The 22,150-nt window shown below is 42.7% G+C and overlaps 3 protein-coding genes across 3 annotated transcripts in view; all 3 read left to right on the forward strand.

The window, feature by feature from the left end:
- Nucleotides 1–1,261: 1,261 nt before the first annotated feature.
- On the forward strand, nt 1,262–18,986 carry yipf1 (Yip1 domain family, member 1). The gene is made up of 10 exons (XM_084328124.1): nt 1,262–1,334; nt 1,665–1,763; nt 1,889–2,028; nt 3,962–4,042; nt 5,118–5,205; nt 6,148–6,264; nt 7,425–7,591; nt 16,388–16,570; nt 17,124–17,241; nt 17,927–18,986. The coding sequence occupies exons 2-9, from the start codon at nt 1,730–1,732 to the stop codon at nt 17,217–17,219; spliced, it is 906 nt and encodes a 301-aa protein (XP_084184250.1). The 5' UTR covers nt 1,262–1,334; nt 1,665–1,729; the 3' UTR covers nt 17,220–17,241; nt 17,927–18,986.
- A 901-nt stretch (nt 18,987–19,887) lies between these two features.
- Nucleotides 19,888–21,021, forward strand: LOC311239299 (uncharacterized protein; the record flags this gene model as incomplete). Its single annotated transcript, XM_084327606.1, has 1 exon — nt 19,888–21,021. The coding sequence occupies one exon, from the start codon at nt 19,888–19,890 to the stop codon at nt 20,644–20,646; it is 759 nt and encodes a 252-aa protein (XP_084183732.1). The 3' UTR covers nt 20,647–21,021.
- Nucleotides 21,022–21,111: 90 nt separating this feature from the next.
- Nucleotides 21,112–22,150, forward strand: part of ndc1 (NDC1 transmembrane nucleoporin) — a 31,497-nt gene continuing 30,458 nt past the window's right edge. Inside the window, exons 1-3 of the mRNA XM_084327332.1 lie at nt 21,112–21,259; nt 21,716–21,836; nt 21,938–22,039. Of these exons, the coding sequence (XP_084183458.1) occupies nt 21,221–21,259; nt 21,716–21,836; nt 21,938–22,039 (262 nt within the window). The 5' untranslated portion in view covers nt 21,112–21,220. The remainder of the gene's footprint in view (nt 21,260–21,715; nt 21,837–21,937; nt 22,040–22,150) is intronic.

Genomic DNA, 22,150 nt, shown 5'->3' on the forward strand with positions numbered 1-22,150 from the left:
TTAAAGATGTCTAGCGAGTTGGCTTCCCTGATGTTTTGGGGTAGTTTGTTCCATAGTTTTGGGGCATAGTTGATAAAGGCTGCATTACCGATCCTCTTTTGACTGCTTCTGGGAGCCTCTAGTAGTAAAAGGCAGCCTACATGTTGTTGATTGATTGGACATTTTATTAACAGATTGCAGAATGGGTACAATACAGTACGGCTCAATACACACAATTGTTAAGGGGATGCAGACCAGAGAAATACTTTCGTCTTGTTTAGTTGTTTACATCAGGGTCCCCCATTTTCAATTCATCATAAATTGAATTGTATTTAACTCTCAGTTCGTCAATGACCCTACACATACTGTCGTGTTATTCCCCAAGTATACCCACCATGAGTCCTCTGTATTAGTTTGTGAGTGTCTTTATTTCGCTAGCTACATCATACAAGTCTGTTTATCCGATTCCTCCGCTCCTCGTTTACTCTGCCCCGCGTACCTGTCCGTGATCCCCAGTACGGTGGCCTGTACTCTGTCGTAGCCATTAAGTTAACACATTAACATAACACCACACAAACACTGGAAAGGCAAAATAGCAACATCATATACACAATCACGTATTGTGTGCCTGTATGTATATTTCCGAGATCCATTATTCGTAAATTACGTCAAATTACGTAAAGTACGTCAAAACCACTCTCAAAAAACACCTATGGGAGACTGCAATTCGAAACTGGCCCCTGTAAATGTCCTAACCCAACCCCCTCCAATGTACAGTAAATGACCAAGTATGGTTTTGTCAATATTCCAATGTACAGTTTTGCTTGTACAGTTGTACAGTTTCCCCCACCCACCCCTCCTACCCAACCCAACCCCCCCCTCCCCACCCCAGTACCCCACCCACCCAACCACCTCCAATGTACAGTCCCCCCACCCACCCACCCACCCAACCCCACCCCACCTACCCAACCTCCTCCAATGTACAGTTTCTACGTCAAATGTATATACTCTCTTTTCTGGACTCTTTTTGTATCACAAACAGTACTGTATTTGCAAATCTGGTATGTCATAAATGTATAGATGTAGCAGTCATATATGTTATGATGAATTGAAAATGGGGGACCCTGATGTAAACAAGACGAAAGTCTTTCTCTGGTCTGCATCCCCTTAACAATTGTGTGTATTGAGCTGTACTGTACCCATTCTGCAATCTGTTAATAAAGTTTTCAATCAATCAATCAAACATGCGACGTTTATTTTGAAAGGAGTGCAAACCCAGGAAGCGTTGTTGTTTACATGTCTCGATATCACCGGTGTGAACACTGCACGTCGCTCAGGCCCAGCTTCCACTCCAGGTGACGTTAACTCTCCTAGTAGAAAGAAGCGAATTGATTTTCTGAAAATAATTAGTTTGAAACCCCGTGATTAGTTTGGAAAAAAGTTAAACCAAATAATCGAATTGTTTTTTGGGATACAACAACAGAGGTCGTTGTTGGTTGAGTTTTTATGCGATGGGTCCCAGTTTAGCATAACTAGCTGTTCGCTATAACAGTTAAGTTGCACTAAAGCTGAACAATTGACTTCACTGTCGGTAGTTAACAACATATTTTAGCTAGCTGTGACACGGAGAATGCTTCTGAATGTTTTAGCTATGTATTACTAACATGTCACACCCGTCCTCACAGCTAAATGAGAAAGCAGTTATTGAAACTTCCTGGTTAATATTTGACTACCAGTAGAGAGAGTTCCGATGGCGTCCGCAGATGACCATTTTCAATTTAAAGGTGCGTCTCTACTCTTCATTCTGGTTTTATGCCATTCGTTTTATTGACCCCATCATTATACTAGTTTAGTTCATATATCTCTCTCCCTCTCTGAGTGCATTTGTCATATTCTTTCTTCTTATAAGAATTTGAGGAGGCAGAACATCTGTTGGGAGGCAATAGGGATGCAATCACCATCAGCATGGAAGATGAGGCTGTGAACCCTCAGAAGGGTTGGACTCATGAAGAGGAGGATGATCCACTGGCTACTGACGACAAGACAGAGGTGAGGAAAAAGCATGTTGTCAGTTATTTTTCTTGGAGGTCTATCGATGCAGAGACATATCCACTATACACAGTCCATACTGACACATATGGCATGAGGAGAGATAACGGGACAGTGTGTCCAAAGATGTCTACAGATAGTAACAAGTTATGTAGACAATGAGTGTGTGTTAATTGTGAATTGTTGATGTTTAATAGGAATATGGACAAACACTGATACAGGGTACAAAATGCAATACTTTGCCCCACAGAATGACATAGATACCTGCAGCTCAGTGTTGTGATATTGTCCATGGTACTATTACAACTTAGTCTCTTCATTCTCAGATTTTGTTTGGCTGTTCATCATTTTTTTTTTTTTTTAATGTGGCCAAGATCAGATTCCAGTGTGAACTGGTCATGCTCCTGAACTGACCCGCATGCGCAAATGAACAATAAAGAAGATGGGACGTAAACATGGAGTACACTGAGGTCACAGTTATGGTTTAATTTACGAGTTGATGTGCAGCGGAGGCCAGCTAATTTGTGAGCAGATGATCAGGGGGGCGAGGAGGAGGTGATAGAGTAATTACTTTCAAACACAGTTATGATATGTCCCCTCAGGTTTTGCTTGGATAGAAGTATCAGCCCAAATACTTATAAGGTAAACACCTCACTGTCCCTCCACTGACCACCTCCATCACAGCTGTCTGCCACGTTTTTTTTTTATCTACTTTTTCTCCCCCTTTTTTCCTTATTTTTCTCCCTCCCAATTTAGTCGTTGTGCCAATTCCCTTCCTGGTCGTTGCGCGCTTTTGCCCCCTACTGTCGGCCTGGGGAGGGAGAACTTACTACCACATGTCTTCCTCCGATACATGTGGAGTCAGCCAGCCGCTTCTTTTCACCTGACAGTGAGGACTCTCACCGGGGGAGTGTAACGTGTGAGAGGATCACACTATCTCCCCCAGATCCCTTCCCTGCTGAACAGGCGCCTGACCAACCAGTAGGAGTCACTGTTTACAACGACCAGGATACATACCCCACCGGCTTCCCACCCGCTAACACTGCCAATTGTGTTAGTAGAGACGACTGACCAAGCTGGAGGCACAGCTGACAGCTGGATTCGATCCCAGAGTCTCTGCGGTGGTAGGCGAGCGCTTAGTCCGCTGCGCTACCCAGCCGCGCCATAGCTGTCTGCCATGTTTGTAAATTTACTGAGTGACTCCCGCCAGCGCAGAATTGTTGCAGGAATTCTGATATGACTAGAGCTGCAACTAACGATTATTTTGTTGTCGATTTTAATCTGTCATCGACAACGTCGACTATGCAGCCCCTAGATATGACTGGTCAGACTGAGGTTGGATTGTTCACACTGTCATGAAAGAATCAGATCTGACTCTGAGTCACATATGAGCAAAACAAATTCGGGCCACTTCTGCCTGCTTGAAAGTCTGAAAGGTCTTGATTTCTTTTTATATACCTTTTATTTACCCAGGGAAGTGCCTTGCTACACACTCCCCTAGTCTCACATAATTCACACCTGGAACTTGTATTTGATTTGTGGCTTTTCCTCAGAAATATAGTTTATTATTTTATTTCCGCAAGGTATATGATTTTAGCTTTGTACTGTGGTCAAGTGAAAGTAAAACAAAATGACAATAGATGACAGTATTCTAGGGTAAATACCAGTACTAGAACATTAGTAGAAAATCAAGAAACACAATACCATCTTATCAATGACCAACTATCATGATAATAATTGTATTGTTACTATTGTCTTAGTACTGTAGCTGTTTGGCAAGTCCCACTCCTATTGCTGAATAGTGGCAGTATGTTTCTGCATACTGAGAATAAAAAATAGTCTTAATTTGTTCAATTTATGGTGTGTTTGCACAATGTCATATTTTGCAGTGTATACTTATTGACTCATTGTTATGCCATCTTTATAACTGAAGCTCCTGTCTGGACAAAAAAACAATGCCCCTTTCTGGACCTTTGAATACTACCAGACCTTCTTTGATGTTGACACCCACCAGGTAGGCTGTGCTCATTCTTTACTAGCCATTTTCACCAGTCAGCATGACGAGTCCCATAGTAGTGCATTGGTTCTCAAACCTTTTCAAGTCACAGACCCCCAAATTGATATGTAATGGGTCAGGGACCCCCATTTGATAGGATTTTGTCTCAAGGACCCCCCCATCTGAGAAGATATTTGTTGTTAGATGTGATTTAGTCCAGAATTTCATTACTGGATTTATGGTTTTATTAGGATCCCCATTAGCTGACATTTACAGACAAGCAACCAAGTGGTATTAAAAGTCAGAAAGTGACTATATACTTTCTATCAAATCAAACATATTACTACTATACATACCGCATTCCTAATCATATGGAATCATACATTACATAACATTATATATTAATATGCACTCAATTGACAAGCAGTGAGAAACCATATACTGTAAACCCCAATTCATAGGCACTGGATATACATAGAAAGTAAACTCTTATCACCTATTTGTATAGGCTACCAATATTCCTGTCACTAAAAACCAGATGAAATGAAACAAAGTAACGATGTGTGTGTATGTATATGTAAATGTACATGTCTAAATGTACAGAATGTGTTTACAGGCGTAGGGCTGTTAGATGTTGTTTCAGTTGTCTTTTAAAGCTTGCTATAGTTTGCTTTAGCAATCTGTTCTGGAAGTGAATTCCATGCAACCATGGCTCAATACAGCACTGTGCGTTGCATTGATTGTGTTCTAGCTTTAGGAACTATAGCGACCTCTGGTGGCATGTCTCGTGTGGTATGCATGTATGTTAGAGCTGAGTGTTAGTAGATTATATAAACAATTAGGATATTTCAATACATTAATATTTCATAACAGTGGAGAGAGTAAAAGCTATGATCAGAATAGTCATTCTTATACATTCTCTCATTGTGCTAACTTGTACTATTACTCATTTTGTTGGGGACCCCCTGCAACCCCCTCAAGGACCCCACTTTGAGAAGCGCTGCCATAGTGTATGTGAAGTGTATCAGATAAACCTCCAACATGCGCGTGGAGCTTTCAGGCTCATATATTGTCATCCTAACATTTCCGTCAGGTCAAGAATAGAATCATGGGATCAGTGCTGCCCTGGCGAGGGAAGAACTTTGTCCACCTCTATCTCCGCAGAAACCCCGATCTCTATGGTTAGTATTCAAACTATTCAAAGGTGCTATAGATAACATTCAGCCACTAGATGTTGCACTAGAACACCAGCATGCCATTTATCCAATCGGGTGCATTCCACGTGGGGAAATGGGAAGTAGGGACGGGATACATGCACTCAACATGTAATCAACAACATTTTTTTTTCTTCTTCAAAATGATAAATGATGAATGGTGGTGATGACGTGGTGCAGTGGGCAAGGCACTCACCACGAATACTGGAGACGCTGGGTTCGCCTGTTCGAGCCCAGCGCTCCACATTGCTTTTAGTTTAGCTGGTCATCCGTATTAATACACATTGGCAGTATTAGGGGGTGGGAAACTGATGGGTGGGGATCGGGCGTTGTGGACAGCGACTCCTACAGGTCGGTTGGTGCATCTGCGCAATAGATGGCCAAACCAAAGCGCAGACCCCTGACGCTGAAAGATCGCGCCGCGCAGGTGGAAACATGCGACTGCTGTTACCTCGAGTATCGGAGGGGACTCGTGCTATGTATGACTTAGTCCACATTGCAGCCGACTTGTGGGAGGCAAGAAACAGCGTTCGAGACGGGGGGGGGGGGGGTTGAATTGGATGATACGAAATTGGGATGGGAGACAAATATAAAAATGGGAGAAAAAGTGGATAAAAAAAAAGATAAATGAATGTATAAATACTTTTTTTGGGGGGGAAAGCAATACTTTTATTCCACACATTTCTAAAAAGCTTTATATATTTATTTATTTATTTATTTATACTTTTCTTTTTATCTTTAGCACCTTTTAATGTTCATATCTTCATATTTCCTATCATAGCACAGATTTTCGTAGATGGTCTCCTCTTGATACAAAGACCTTCATTCAACCTTATGATGAATGCTGCTTCTGGGAGTGCACATGGGGAAAATGAGCAGCCGTGTGATTGTTGATTTCTGTGCTTTCAGGGCCTTTCTGGATTTGCGCTACACTCGTGTTTGCCATTGCCATCAGTGGGAACATATCGAACTTTCTGGTGCAGCTTGGCAAACCAAAATATAAATATGTGCCAGAGTTTCGAAAAGGTAAGTGACTTAATTTGCATGATCATACCTGGTTTGTGATGCTGGACTGTGTTGTATTGTGTGTTGAATGTGTTGTACTGTATTTTCCAGTGAAAATTAAGTGGAGTCTGTCTACTGTTTCCAAAATACTAATAGTTTTTAGTATATATATACTGTACACATCTTCACATAATCAACTTTTCTGCATATAATATGTGTACAAATAAAATAATAATAATAGACAGGGAGAAATTTGTCGTCAAATCAAAACGTCTAAACATTTCAACAGACATGTTGACATGTTGAATCAAACGTGACTTGAGTTATTAGAATGTCAAATTAGTTATTTTCACTCAAAGCCTCGTTTGATTCAACATGTCAACACGCCCGGAAAAGCAGACAGTCGAGTTGGACCATACAGGGTTAAGTGTTTGACAAATAAGTGGCCCAGATTTTATGTTTATGTAATATAAAATGTAAGTAAAATTAAATTACATGACATACCGTTGCCCGGGAGATCTAAAGTTAATTTCACTCATGTTCATTTGCCCGGCTGTGATATTAAGCTAGCAAAGCGTAGTGGTTACAGAACATATTAGTGGCACGGTGGTGTAGTGGTTAACACTGTCGCCTCACAGCAAGAAGGTCCAGGGTTCGATTCCCGCTTGGGGACCAGGTTTCCATGATGCCAGGTACCCAGGTGGGGTATCTCCCAGGCCTTTCTGTGTGGAGTTTGCATGTTCTCCCCGTGCTCGCAAGGGTTTCCCCCCCCCCGATAAGATAAACCCAATGGAAAAACATGCACAACAACAGATCGCTAACGCTGTGGTGTCCTTGACGAAGACGGACAGGAGCACTTGGATTAGTCCCCGGGGCGCGGCTCACGTTGACGCCCTATCTGCTCCCGGCTGCCCATGGGGGGAAGGACGACGGGATGGGTCAAGCGCAGAGACTCAATCGCATCGGCGACTGAGGAAAGACAATGCATGTGTGTGTGTGTATCCCGGTGTGTGTGCATGCCGAATAAAGACCCCCCTAAAGAGGTCCTGCATTATTATTATATACAGCCAGGAACCAGCGAAGTCTACACTTACATTTAGTTGATTCCTTTCTGCCCGGCATTTTGTGAGAAGCTTATTCTGGATGTCCATGTTCTCCCTTCTACTGTTTGTATTTTCCAGTGACCATAGCTGCAACAGCAATCTATAGTTACGCCTGGTTGGTGCCGCTTGGCCTCTGGGGTCTCCTGCTGTGGCGAAATAACAAGGTCATGAACTTGGTGTCCTACTCCTTCTTGGAGATCGTCTGTGTCTACGGATATTCCCTCTCCATTTACATACCGGCAGTGGTAAGAGATTAAATAGCTTTTGATAATGATTAATTCATTAATTAATTCAGTAATTAAACCTTTATTTAGTCTGGAACAATCATTAGATTACATTAGATGTATTGTCATTTAACGAAAAGTTAAGTACAAGAGTGCAAATGTAACCGTAAACTGCAATAGTCATGAATACAATGTACAGGTGATTAAACTGGGTATAAAATATATAAACGAGTACTACAGAGTGTAGTGCTAATCAGATGTATGTACAGAGTTGTAATATGTACAGTGATACAGGTGATACACTGTATACAGGTATAAAGACACTATGGTAGTAAGTCATACTGGTCTGCAGCATAACTAGTACGGGGCGACAGTGGCTTGGGAGGTAGAGAAGTCGTCTGGTTGACCCGGAGGTTCCCGGTTCGATTCCCGCTCCTCCCGGGCAGCATGTCGAAGTGTCCTTGAGCAAGACACTTAACCCCTAACTGCTCCCGATGAGCTGGTTGGCTCCTTACGTGGTGGCCTCTGCCGTCGGTGTGTACATATGTCTATACCGAACACTGACCTTATTTTCTTCTTCTAAATTACATGCTATACTATGTTATTTGATACTATCTTGTCTAGCACAGTCTCTGGAGCGTAACAGTAAGAAGCATTTTGTATGAAAGTATTCTGTACTTCTGTATGACAACTATTAAAGAAACTTGAAACTTGAGTGAATGGGTAAAATGTGAGGAACAAATTGTAAAACGCTTTGGATAAAAGTGTAACGGAGGTCCGTGAGTAATATTCACAGTCACGATGAACTGTGTTGTGAAGTGACTGTGGCAGTAAGTGGTACTGCAAGTTAAACTCACTCCTCCTTAACACTTTGGATGCCACTTGTGAACATGGTCAAAACATGGTTGAATGCCAGCACCCACTTCAATGATAGCGTTGTGAACGCATAATCTATGTCTTAAATTATGTGTCTAATCTGGCCGTCGCTTATCAATGACTTGTTTGCAGTCAACATTGTCGAAACGGATTGTTTTTTAATCGGTTCATTTCCGTTTTATACCATTTTGAAAAGCCCTCGTTTTCTTGAAAGTTTCAGGAAAATATAAAGATTCCGTGATAAACGGCATTTACTGGAATATTCTGGAATACACAAACTGTCATTTTTCGGCCTATTTATGAATAGTTTTCAAATAAACGCTAGATTATCGATAGTATATGTGTACTTATGCACGCTAGAGAAGCGAGCTGAAAAATCTATTCTCTTATTTCCTGATCAGCGCACACACACACACACATAGGGCAAACGCTGATATCTCTGTGAAAACAGATCCGATTATCCTAAGACTGCTAAAATAGATTCATTACCTCAGATCAGATGTTCTCCAAAAAGATTATTCCAATTCCCGATCGCCATTCCAAATATCGATCGTGTTTATTGATTCAGCGCTGGGTACTGGAAATATGTATTCCACGCTGTTTTCCGGCTCTGCAATCACTTCGATCTCTTCGGATGGCTTGCCGGATAAGTAAAATGAGGAAACTGGATTTCCCCCCCATCAGTCTAATCAAGTTTCAAGTTTCTTTAATAGTTGTCATACAGAAGTACAGAATACTTTCATACAAAATGCTTCTTACTGTTACGCTCCAGAGACTGTGCTAGACAAGATAGTATCAAATAACATAGTATAGCATGTAATTTAGAAGAAGAAAATGAGGTCACAGTGTTCGGTATAGACATATGTACAATGTTCTGAGTTACCATATAATATACAATACTATGCAGTGTACTAATGTACAGTACTATATAGTGCAAAGCAGAAATGGGATGAGGTACAATTTAGGTACAATTTACAGTAAGGTGTACGAGTTGTAGTGCAATCCTTCATCAATAAATATAAAGTGTGGGGAGTGGGTGCTACAGTGTGTTTGTTTAAAGTGGGTGTGTGCTATAAAGTGTGTGGAGTGGGTGCTACAGTGTGTTTGTTTAAAGTGAGTGTGTGCGTGTGGATGTGTGTGCTATGTGCGTTTGGTGGTTGTTGTGTAGTGTTCATTGTTCGTTTAGCAGCCTGATGGCCTGGGGATAGAAGCTTCTTCTGAGTCTTTCTGTGCTCGCCTTGAGACTCCGGTATCGCTTGCCTGACCGCAGCAGTTCAAAGAGGCAGTTGTTCGGGTGACTGGAGTCTTTAATGATTCTCTTAGCCTTGCCCTTGCAACGCTTGTTGTAAATGTTCTGGAGGGTGGGGAGCCCCCTCCAATTGTGCGTTCGGCTGAACGTGTCACTCTTTGTAGTCTGCTTCGGTCTTGTGCAGTGCTATTCCCAAACCAGGAGGTGATGTTGCCGGTCAAGATGCTCTCTATTGTACATGAGTAGAAGTTCTTAAGGATCTTCTGACTGACTTGGAACTTCCTTAGGCGCCTGAGGAAGTAGAGGCGTTGTCGTGCCTTCTTCACAACACTGTCAATGTGTGTGGTCCATGTCAAGTCCTCGGATATGTAGGCTCCGAGGTACTTAAAGCTGTTGACTCTCTCAACCGGTGCCCCGTCGATGCTGAGGGGGCTGTAGTCCTTGACCCCCGACCTCCTGAAGTCCACAATCATCTCCTTTGTTTTGCTGACGTTCAGGGAGAGGCTGTTTTCCTGGCACCATCCCGCCAGGACCTTGACCTCTTCCAGGTAGGCCCTCTCGTCGTTGGCAGAGATCAGGCCCACCACCACTGTGTCGTCAGCAAATTTGATGATTGTATTGCTACTCCGCTGAGCCACACAGTCGTGTGTGTACAGGGAGTAGAGGAGGGGACTCAGAACACAGCCCTGGGGGGCCCCTATGTTGAGGGTGATGGATGAGGAGGTGCAGTTGCCTGCTCTCACCACCTGGGGTCTGCCAGTCAGGAAGTCCAAGACCCACTGGCAGAGGTCATAGTTCAAGCCCAGGTCCCTGAGCTTGGCTATGAGTATGGAGGGGACTATGGTATTGAATGCCGAGCTGTAGTCGATGAATAGCATTCTCACATAGTTCCCCTGCCTCTTGTCCAGGTGTGATGCTGCTGTGTGCAGCACATGGGCTATGGCGTCCTCCGTGGACCTGTTGGGGCGGTATGCAAATTGCAGGGGGTCCATGTTGATGGGGAGGGAGGAGCAGATGTAGCCCTTTACTAGCTTCTCAAAGCACTTCATGGCTATGGAGGTGAGAGCTACAGGGCGGTAGTCGTTGAGGCAAGCAGGCTTGGATTTTTTGGGTACAGGGATAATAGTGGACTTCTTCAGGCAGGTGGGGATGACAGCCTGTTCTAAGGACAGGTTAAATATGTCAGTGAATACTGGGGCCAGTTGGTCGGCACAGACTTTTAGGACGCGGCCGGGGATGCCGTCCGGACCTGCTGCCTTCCTGATATTCACTTTTTTAAAGGTCCGCCTCACCTCATGCTCTGTTACCCTGAACACTGCGCCTCCATCAGCAGCCGACCCCCCCCCCCCCCCCCCCCATTGCCGTGGCTTGTGAGCTGGTGTTGTTATTACCAGCATCAAACCTCGCATAGAAGGTATTGAGGTCATTTGCTAAGGAGATGTCACTGTTCAGTTTGAGGGAGGCGCCTTTGTAGTCTGTCATCGTTTTGAGCCCCTGCCACATAGCTCTAGAGTCAGCTTGTTCAAACTGGAGTTCAATTTTATCCCTGTAGCGCCGTTTGGCCTCTGACACTGTCCTCCTTACGTTGTATCGCGCCACCTTGTGGTCATTCATGTTGCCTGCCACTAGGCCGTCGTTGTATGCTTTGGTGCGCTCTCTCAGAGCTTCACGGACGGATTTGTCTACCCAGGGTTTTTGATTTGGGTAAACTCTCATTTTGGTAGTGGGGATTGTTTCTTCCACCAAAGTACAAACATAGTCCAGCACTGTCTCCGTGTAGACATTAATGTTATCTGTGTCGCGGAACACATTCCAGTCTGTGCAGTCAAACGCAGACCGGAGCGTCTCCCCCGACGTCAAATCCCATTTCTGCACCTCTCGCGAGACTACAGGAGTACAATGGGGTGCAGTTACACATGGAGAGACGATAGGGGGTGGTATTTTCCCAATGGAGCTCAGAGAGAGGTTGCTGCACTAACGTGAGACTAGATTGATGAAATATGAATTCAAATCGCTAATTAAAAAAAAAGACAAACAAACGCTATATAGCGTTGCTGGCATTCAACGGTCGGCATGAACTAACGACATGTAGCGTCGGTGGCACTCAAAAGTGTTAAAAGACACATAGACACGTTACCAAGCAGTGAATTCACCTCTTGGTATAGTGGTCTGTGATGTCACCCGTGGTGCGGCCGACCCGGGTTCGAAACTCCTTCGGGGCTTCGGGGCATCAAAACCTAACGCAACGCAGAGGTGTCAAACACGATCGGTCACAAAAGCACTATATAAATGCACCATTTAGTAAGAGTAGGTAACGGGTATCTACAGATATGTAAAAAGTATTATAAAGAGAGCAAGCTCTCATGACATCAAGCACATTATAAATACAAAGAAACTAGAAACAGAATCAGTTAAACATTTAAAATAATTAAAAACAACTGCAGACTGGTGAAATGGTTTGCTATTAAAGATTTAAACTGACCAATGGAGATTTAAAGTGCATTGCAAAACATTCAGGGGCAAAGAAGCTAAAAGTAGATTTTCCTAATTCAGTGCAAACTCTGGGGACCTTTAATACCGGTAATAATAATGTGAGTGATACACTGAGAAACATTATGTATTTGACATATTTCGGTTAATAAATCTGTACACATTTTCCTGTACTGTAGAAAAATATGATCATTAGTTTTGTGATTTATAATGCGTTTTTACACAGAGCTGCCTCTACGACCAAATTAGTTTGAAAGAAAATGCGGCAATAACTTTGACTTGGGTGCATACGGAGTATCACAAATAACAAAAGATTAAGCTTATATGAACATTTATGAGTTATGTTCTGATGTAATTATCAGAATAGTAAACTGACTGCATGGCTGCATTCATCGTCGTTTCCATGGATACTGCAAATAAACAAGGCTGTACAGACGCTGTGAAATGAAATAATTTTTAAAGTCTGTTCTTATTTATAAAAAAATATATAACCTGGGGGCGGCTGGGTAGCGCAGCGGACCAAGCGCTCGCCTACCACCGCAGAGACTCTTGGTTCGAATCCAGCTGTCAGCGGTACCTCCGGCTTGGTCAGTCGTCCCTACTAACACAATTGGCAGTGTTAGTGGGTGGGAAGCCGGTGGGGTATGTATCCTGGTCGTTGTAAACAGCAACTCCTACTGGTCGGTCGGGGCGCCTGCTCAGCAGGGAAGGGATCTGGGGGAGATAGTGTGATCCTCCCACACGTTACACTCCCCCAGTGAGAGTCCTCGCTGTTAGGTGAAAAGAAGCGGCTGGCTGGCTCCACATGTATCGGAGGAGACATGTGATAGTTTTCAACCCTCCCTAGGCCGGCAAGTGGGGGGGAAATGCGCGCAGCGACCAGGAAGGGAATTTGCATAACGACTAAATTGGGATCGGAGAAAAATATGAAAAAAGGGGGAGAAAAAATACGACCACGAAGAATACCTCTAGAGCAGCGTTCTCAAACTATGGGTTGTGACCCATAGTGGGGTCGTGGGTAGGTGACAGTAGGCATTGGCAAGTAAACATTTAGAAAAAAATATATATATATTTATGTTCTGGCAACATATTTTGGCTAAATTACATATTTTGACCCATTGTGTGTTCTGTATTATAGCTATGGAGACTATAGTATGGCTCATTTGACAGGCATTGTTTATAGACCAAGAGTGACTAACGTTAATTTCTACATACTGTAGTTTGTGCGCTATTACACGCTAAACATCGCCCCTTTCCTAAATAATCCAGTCTTTTTTCATAGATCGCAAGATATGACGCGTTATATGCATTATGCCCAAAATCGTTCTGGTTGCTCGCCTGAAACCCCAAATACTTCCAAATCAAAGATATATACCATATACATATGTGTCTTCACAAAATCATCAAGGGGGGGGGGGTTGTTTTAACTAGAAACTGTGATCGGTACAGAAGCATGTTTTACGCAAAAAAAAATACCAGCAAGCGGTCAGGTGGCGTAGCAGAGATTGCGCTCGTCACCAATGCAAGAGGCTGCGGTCTCGACTCCCGGAGTCAGCATTGCCTGCGGCTTGGATCGATAGTCATACTAACTCGTTTGGCTGAGTTAGCGGGAGGGAAGTCGTGGGTGGTAATCTGGCGTTGTGGACATCGACGCCTACAGGTCAGGTCTGGGCGCCTGCTCAGCGAAAGGCAGGAAGTGGTGGAGGCAGGGTGACCTCCCACGCGTTACACTTCACCAATGAGAGTCCTCGCTGCCAGATGAAAAGAGAGTCACTGGCTGTCTCCGCATGTGTCGGAGGAAGCATGTGGTAGACTTCAGGGTTCCCTTGTACCGACCTGTAGGGGGAACATGCGCACAACAACCAGGTAGGGGAGGGGGGGAATTGGCATAACGACTAAATTGGGATGGGGAGAAAAAGAGAAAAATCTGAGAAAGAGAGGATTACATTTATTTTAATTTTTTTTATATACCAGCAGGTTACGATAGATCTTACCTCAGTTAGAAGGTACTCCAAAATGAATAAATCCCAGTTGATCCCATGGCGATCGCAATTACTTGTGTATATTGGGCATGGCTACCATACGGGAAAGAATAGCTCTGAGGCACCAAATCTTCAACCGATTGCTATGTTGTGATCCACTCCTAGGCGGAAACAGCCAGAGGTAATTCAGTACTGGAAGACAAGTGATATCCCCAGTTCAAAAGGTAGGCGATACTGCCATCTGTTGAGATTCGATCGCCATTGCAAATGTGCCAGGGAGACCCAGGGAGCTCCGGCTGAGTGTTTAGAATGGGGATCAAAGGGAAAAGATCAAAGGATCTAAAAACAAGATCTTACGTTTTTGGCACTCACGCGGTGGCGGCAAAACACGAGATATTACATTTTTGGCACAGAAAGAGTTAAGTGTGGGGTCGCCAAAACAATTTACTAAATAAAATGGGGTTGTGTGGTATCAAAAAGTTTGAGAACCCCTGCTCTAGAGTCTGAGAGCAGTAGCGGAAGACGACTCGCAGGTAGATTACATGGTGACGGACCACGGAACGGACAGGTCTATGCGTTGGATGAGCGATTCGATGAAGGACAGGGTCTCTGACCCCCTATCCTCTCTAGAACTAGAACTATAAAGAACAGCACTATGAGTAGGATGAATGCATCAGTGGAAGACCGGGGTGGAGTGGTAGAGAGAAAGAAGCTCCAGGTCTGTCCTTGTGGCTGGCAGAAAGTAACAATGGTAAAAGGCCTTACCAAGTAGTGCTTTGTAGGTTTGACGCATTGATCTGTATTTCTTGAGAAGTCCAGCGACAGTTAGAAAACCACAGTTTGCAGGATATCTATCTGTCTGTACATACCTGCACATAATCCTTTTATATATCTGTAGATACTATATCTAGTAGAGTAGGCAGAGTTTGTCTTTTGTATGGTATAAGGTTCATCACGAAATCCTGTTTGTTCTCACGAGAGTTGAAACCAATGCAGGAAGTCACTAGAGAACGATACGAAATGAACTTTTAGAGAGTGTTATCTCTTATGCTAAGCTGGATAAGGTATGTTGAACACTAAAATGTTGTAGAATTGTTGTAGAATGGGAGCCCCAGTGGCGAACCACATAGCGCGCTCAGCCGCGACATGGGCGACCCGGGTTCGATTCCCGAATCCGTCGTTATTTCCCGAATGTCTTCCCTCCACTCTGTCTCCCATTTCTCCTCTGTCTCTCCCTACTGGACTGCCCAGTAGAAATAAAGTGATAAAACGCACACACAAAAAAAAATTGTTGTAGAATATGTCCATAGATTTCGTTTTTGTCTTGCAGAAGTGTAAATTAATGCACTGACTTGTTTACAATGCTAATACTGCAGATTCGTTCCTGAACATGTAAAGTAGTTTCTTTATTTCTGTAAATGCCTTTTTGTTACAAAAGATAAATTCATATTTGAATTCAAACATTTGAATGTTCAAATGTTTGTTTGAATAATTCATGAGGTTTATTGTAATTTTGTGAGACTATAGAATTAATGGCTTATGTTATTTTTATGTTTTGATTACTGTAGTTTTCACGGTGCTACGAAGGTGCTACAGTGCTCATCAATGCTCAATGCTGACATTGGTCCTGTGCAAAAGAAGAAAATAAAGGGCATCTGTTTGAAACTAAACAGTAAATATCTGTACATATCCCTTACCTACTCTTATTAGTTATGCTGCTGGCCATTATGACTACACAACCATACTGTCTTTATACCTGTATCACTGTACATATTAATACTACAACTCTGTACATGAACACTACAATCATTAGTACTCATTTATATATTTTATACCCAGTTTAATCACCTGTACATTGTATATTACTATTCCACTTTACTGTTATATTTGCACTCTGGTTAGATGCCAGACTTCTTTTCGTTGTGCTGTATTTGAATCTAATCTAATCTAATATCAGTAACCCTGTCACTGAGGAGGGGGAAAGCACTGGAGGAGGGGATGTAGATGTTACTGAGGTCAAACAGAAGAGCTGTGGGCAAAAATCTAGAGTTAAATGGCTTAGGGCAAATGAAAGGAAAGAATGGGAGACTGTTAACAGGGATTTGATAACTGTGTTAAGTATTTATAGGCATATTAGACGTTCTTTTGGCAATGGGAGTGGGTTTCTTTATTGAGCGTAAAACACAAGTATCTTGTGTTTTAATTTGTTTTCTAAACCAGGTGCTGTGGATTATACCATCTGAAGGGCTGAGGTGGTTTTCCATCGTGGTGGCGCTCTGCCTATCTGGCTCGGTGCTGGCTCAGACCTTCTGGCCTGCGGTCAAGGATGACCACCCCAGGGTTGCCATAGCGATCATGTCGGCCATCATGGCTCTCCATGTCCTGCTAGCCGTTGGCTGTAAGGTAATTATGCACATGAAGACATCGTCCTACTCTTGTTGTCTTGCTTCCCCACGCAATCCTCTGGCGTGTTGAGCCCTAAGCTGAAGTGACGCGGAAAGCAATGTCGTTTCGGGGAAATCGGAGACGACACTGGGCCACATCCTGTTCGGCCCAGTGGGATAATGGCAATGATTGACTCGATTTTGTGAAAAATTACCTCAGTAGCGTGGCAACTCTTTGACCCGACTGGCTCTGTTTAAGCTGCACTGAGGTTTTTTCGAGTGTGTGTGTGTGTGTGTGTGAAGTGATTATCTCTAAATAGTGTCAAATTAGATTTCCCCAAGCTATTCAGCGGAAACTATGGCATGAAGAGCGGCCCGTCGGCACGCATCCAGAGGTGTAATTTTGGTCCAGTGCACAAGGAGTATCGGATGTCCCGTTCATTACATCCATGTAATTAGTCGGCATAGTTAGTCTAATTAGTCTTGCGGGGCTTGATCGCAAAAACCGAACGGGTTTGGTAGGAATGCCCGTATATCATGGGTTTGTTTCTTTCTTTCTTTTTCGTATCCAGGCCTATTTCTTCAGCACACCAGAACCCGAACTACAAACCGGTGTCTCCCCGGTGGTGGGGGTGATTAAGGCATCGATTTCCCCGTCGACTCGCTAAACCCTGCGTTGCTGTCGGGAAGGTAAATTACCAGTGACACGGGATACATGACCCAGAGCCATGTAGCCTACCGACTGTTTCAAAAGACTGATAATCTGATGTGTATGCATGAGCTGAAGACACTGCACTTTTTCATGTCATGTGTTTCAAAACATATATAATAATAATAAATTCAACTGTGCATATATACAGTAGGGATGCACCGATCCGACTGTTTCAGTCCCGATAACCGATATCTGGGCTTTGGGTATCGGCCGATACCGGAGTACCGATCCGATACCCGTTGTTCAATTAATAAACTGTATGCCTCACTGTGTGGAAGAGACTGGGTTCATTCTTTTGTGCAAGGTGACATCAGGCTTGACTTAAAACATTACTTTCCTAACTTAGTGAAACAAAATGTAACAAATTAACACATAGATATAAATGTACTGAATTGTTATTTATTATTATATTATATATATATATTTTTTTATTATTATCCGATATATATTCTTTATTTTTTTTTACCGATACCCGATCCAGCTATTTTAGTCATATCGGATCCGATATCAATATCGGATCGGTGCATTCCTAATATAACATGTTTCGGTTCTAGTCTAGTGTTATGTGCAGTGTTTGTATCTTGCACCAGAGCCTGTTGACGCCACACTTCCTCTACATGATTTCTTCTTCCTAAACAAAGTGTTATTCTCTTCCAATTGCAGGTTCTCCTGTTGCCTTATTAGCGCGAGGTCATGTTGCCCTGGCGATGGAGGCAGGAGTCAGCTGGATTTCACCTGCACTTAGCGTTCACAGCCAAGCCTTTTACAGCCCAGGGCGGCTTCCTGACCTTTTGAAAATGAACACTGGTAGCGAGTATGTTATTTCTAATGGGATGGGCTATGAACTACCTTAAATATATATAGCAGGGTATGGCGTTACTGAGTAGAGAATACCTATTTCCATGTTGGTATGTTGTACCCTTTAAAAAGTTTCTGTTAAAATGTTTAGATGACATCTGTAGGAATATATATATATATATTGTTTACAGAGTCATGGGTGTTTTGTAAATACATTTTAATACCTTCTAAGGGCTTGTGGATAATAAGTGCTCTGTATCTTCCGTCTCAGCAGTAAGCATTCCACAATTATCGGCAAGTTAATCGATGTGTCTGACTGGTTATTTGCACTATGAAATATTCTCTTTTGTCCGGCTTAAATGTAAATGCCCTCAATTCATTGCCAAAGTTCAAAAACCTTATGTAATTATGTTTTTCTTTTTTAAGACTTTGTTTTTATTGTAACATTATTCCGTTATTTGAAACACTGCAGTTAATTTGGTTTAAAATGTCTACTAATAATGTGTGGAATTCCTGATTATGTATTTATGGGGAACGATGAAACATGCTTATGTGTGGGATCCAAGGTATTTATAGATAACTTGAACCAGACTAGCTACTAATGCCCATGTATGCCCACATGAAGGCGACGCATACTCCAAATAAATACTATTGATACATTCTTCACACGTAGAACACCACTGAACTGCTGAAACAGCTAAATAAAATTCAATATTTCTGAAAAAAAGTAAACTGAACTATAAGGAATGCCAGTCCAACCGAAGTTGAAAGCAGATCTTTTTTTAACAAACTATTATTCTTCCATTTATATATTACACTGAACCATCCAGTGGGACCACATTTTATGACCGCTGTGCTTTTTCTAGACCACATATTTTATGTCTATAGTGTAAAATAATAATAAATGGCCTTTGGTTTCAAGGTTGTCGGCTGTAATGGACTCTCTTGGGCACTTTTCACTTACTATTATTTCTTCTGTTTTATATACATTAATCATAAGTTGGAATGAGTCATATCAAGACAGTTTGTTTCCATATAAACAGTGACACTTATTTCTGGTCGGGCGTGCTGGGGAGAAAGTGTCTCTTTCACGTCTCTTGACAGTGTTGATGTGAGCCAGGTACATCTGTACAATTTGACAAGTTTAAATATTTAAGTGAGATTGTAACCAATATGTACATGTGATGGTAGCATCTGGAGGCCTAACTTTTAAAGCTGACATTTGGCTGCCGCTGGTGCTGTTTCCAAAGCATCAATCTAATCTCAGATAGACTGAGGTCTGTGGGAACAATAGAATCTACAGTATCATTGTTTTGTTGCCAGGATCGGATACAACGGAAAATGTTATCTATAGCCTATTCCCACACTGTATCAGGTTTTCTCGGCTGGTCGTAAGCCCATTTACGCACCCAACATCCTTGGCCAAGTGCATTTGTATTTAGATTTAGGCTATTTTCCAGAGATTTAAAAGGTCAAGTATTTGGTTTAATTAACAAAATGGGGGGAGGGGGGGGGGGGAATTGTGTCACCTGAAACTGTTTCAAAAGGATGGTGGCGCCCTAATTAATGGTCATTCTAGCCTCAGCTTTGAGTTACACAGGAGCTGACACTCGCACAGATAACCCTGGTTGGGGAATGGCAACTGCCTCAGTCCAAACAGACCTCAAGTCTGTGAAGTGGATACTGTAATGGATGGTATTATGCCAATGAATAATTGTTTTCCTAATTTTTTAGATGAGGCTTTTGTCATTTCTTATGGGAAATTACAGTTTTCTTTGAAGAATGCTTTTGATTTTATTGTGAGTTATAGACCCAAATAATATAGAATGGCAACATCAAGTGCTAAAACTGAGAAAATGTCCAAATTGGAAACGTTAAAACTGTTGGAGAAATGCAGAAGGGAAAGAGATGAAGCCATGAACAGAGAGAAGACTCTCAGGGACAAGCTGAGGCAGTACGAGGCCAGGATGCGCTCCACGGAGGGACTCAAGGTGAAGCTGAAGACCCTCACCGTGGACAACAAGGAGCTGAGGAAACAAGTGCGGATCCTGCGGGCAGAGCTCGGACTCGAAAACGGTCCCAAGTTTATTGGAAAAACCACCAAGGACATAATCAATGACTTGCACGAGAAAGACCGCCAGTACTGTTCCCTGGTTGAAAAAACGGGGAAAATGAGTTTGACTATCGATGACATGACAGCGGAGCTGGCGAATACTGTCACCTCTAAAACTCTGTTGGAAGATCAAGTGCATTCGTTGCAACAAAACCTCAAGGACATGACACACAATCAGCGACGTTTGCTGAAACTGTGGGAGGACAAGAAGTCTCAACGGGAGCAGCTCTCTCTGCCCGCGATCTCCCAGAGACCCGGGCAGAAGCCGGCGATCTGCAAAGCCGTCCAGACCGAGATGTCCATCAACCCGTACCAGAAGCTGCCCGTCAACGCGTTCGAGACCAAGGCATTCCGTAGAGATTCTAAGACACTTTTGGACAAACACAGTTTTGCAACTTTGGGAAATGGCAATCTTCATCACCCGGACAAGAAAGCGTTCATACACGATGAACCTAAGGGAATTGATAATTGATAAGTCATGGCTTATTGACTGATAATAACCAGAGCCCTTGACAATTGGACAGCAGGATCAGACGAATGAAAGATGAATACGCATAATTATAGGTGTATTATAAAAATGTAGTGCAGTTGAAAATGAGATCTAAATAGTTGAAATAATTAATAACTGACTTAGACTATGAATTGATATAGACCTTTTTGCAAATTTAGCATGCAACAATGTGGTCGCTTTCAATATTGAAATGTAGTCTAATTTGACAGCAACTGTAAATAAATGTAACGTACATGTTTTGTTGTGACTACTAGTGGTTAATGGCCGCCATGTATTTTGGACCATGCTTCTATATTATAAATCTCATTGTTGTGACGTTTTTGACCAAACCCTAGATGTTTTGGCTGTAAAAAAGTTCTTCATGTATAATTTAATATATAGCATCAGGCAGTAGGACGGGCTACTTGTGGTTGGTGGGACCTAGTGAGGTCCTTTGAATGCATGTGGCGCGATATGGGGACTGGGGGGGAAGTAACACTGTAACACAAACAAACAGTCAAGGAGGATATTTTCTATTTTTCTGGAATTCACCAGCATGTTTCATACAGACCAGAGCTGTTGGTTTGTCCGTAAGGTAATTATTTTAAAACGACTTAAAAGCCAAACTGTCTAAGCGTTAGCTAACGTTAGCTGAACTTATTATAATGATGCTAGGTACCTTAACGGCTAACATAACGTTAGCTCGGTTGGACACTATTTATAACGTTACTTTCTTTACACCTTTATTCGCTGGTTGTTGACCCGTTGAATGTCTTATTTTGGTGAGATTTGTGTAACCTACCGAAATATGTTGTAACGTCAACTAACTTATACTACTCCTAGTGTATCTGTGTGGATGTAAGAAGTCTCACTGATTGTTATGTTGTTTGTTGTTCATTGTTCATTCACTATGAATTGAAAATGGGGGACCCTGATGTAAACAAGACAAACGTCTTTCTCTGGTCTGCAACAATTGTATGTATTGAGCCGTACTGTATTGTACCCATTCTGCAATCTGTTAAATAAAGTTTTCATTCATTCATGTTGTCAGGTGATATGCTGGAGAGCAGCGGCCAGTGTTGCCTGGGCCGTGCTCCTCTTGCCACCCGTCACAGCTGTGTTTGTAGTCCTCAGCAGATTCAGCCTGTTCCACCCCATCCAGTGGATATCAGGTCTGTTGGCACTTTCCTCCACTGAGATCTGAGTGACCCAGTTTTATGATCTCACATTGTCCTAGTGTGTGAAACTCATCATTCAAGCTCCTTCTCTACAGAATGCATGTCCCTGTTAACCAGTCCGAGTGTCATCTTCTCCTTCATACTACTGTGTGTAGTCGTCATGGTGGTTGGGTTCTTCAACCTGGAGTATTACACAGGTGAGTGGCAAGCAAGAGAGCCTTTTGGAAAGCCTGTTCTTGTAATTATGGAGTATGCCTCTGAATCAAGAAGTGTCTGTGGCAGTTGTTTTTGATATCTTTGAGTTATGA

The sequence above is a fragment of the Notolepis coatsorum genome (genome assembly GCF_963971535.1).
Source record: "Notolepis coatsorum genome assembly, chromosome: 13".
Classification (NCBI taxonomy): domain Eukaryota; kingdom Metazoa; phylum Chordata; class Actinopteri; order Aulopiformes; family Paralepididae; genus Notolepis; species Notolepis coatsorum.

Excerpts from the sequence above, each read along its gene's own strand:
- yipf1 (XM_084328124.1), top strand. The coding sequence starts at position 1,730 with ATGGCGTCCGCAGATGACCATTTTCAATTTAAAG. Across the intron at positions 4,043-5,117 it reads TTGATGTTGACACCCACCAG|GTCAAGAATAGAATCATGGG; the intron begins GTAGGCTGTGCT and ends CATTTCCGTCAG. Across the intron at positions 16,571-17,123 it reads TGCTAGCCGTTGGCTGTAAG|GCCTATTTCTTCAGCACACC; the intron begins GTAATTATGCAC and ends TTTCGTATCCAG.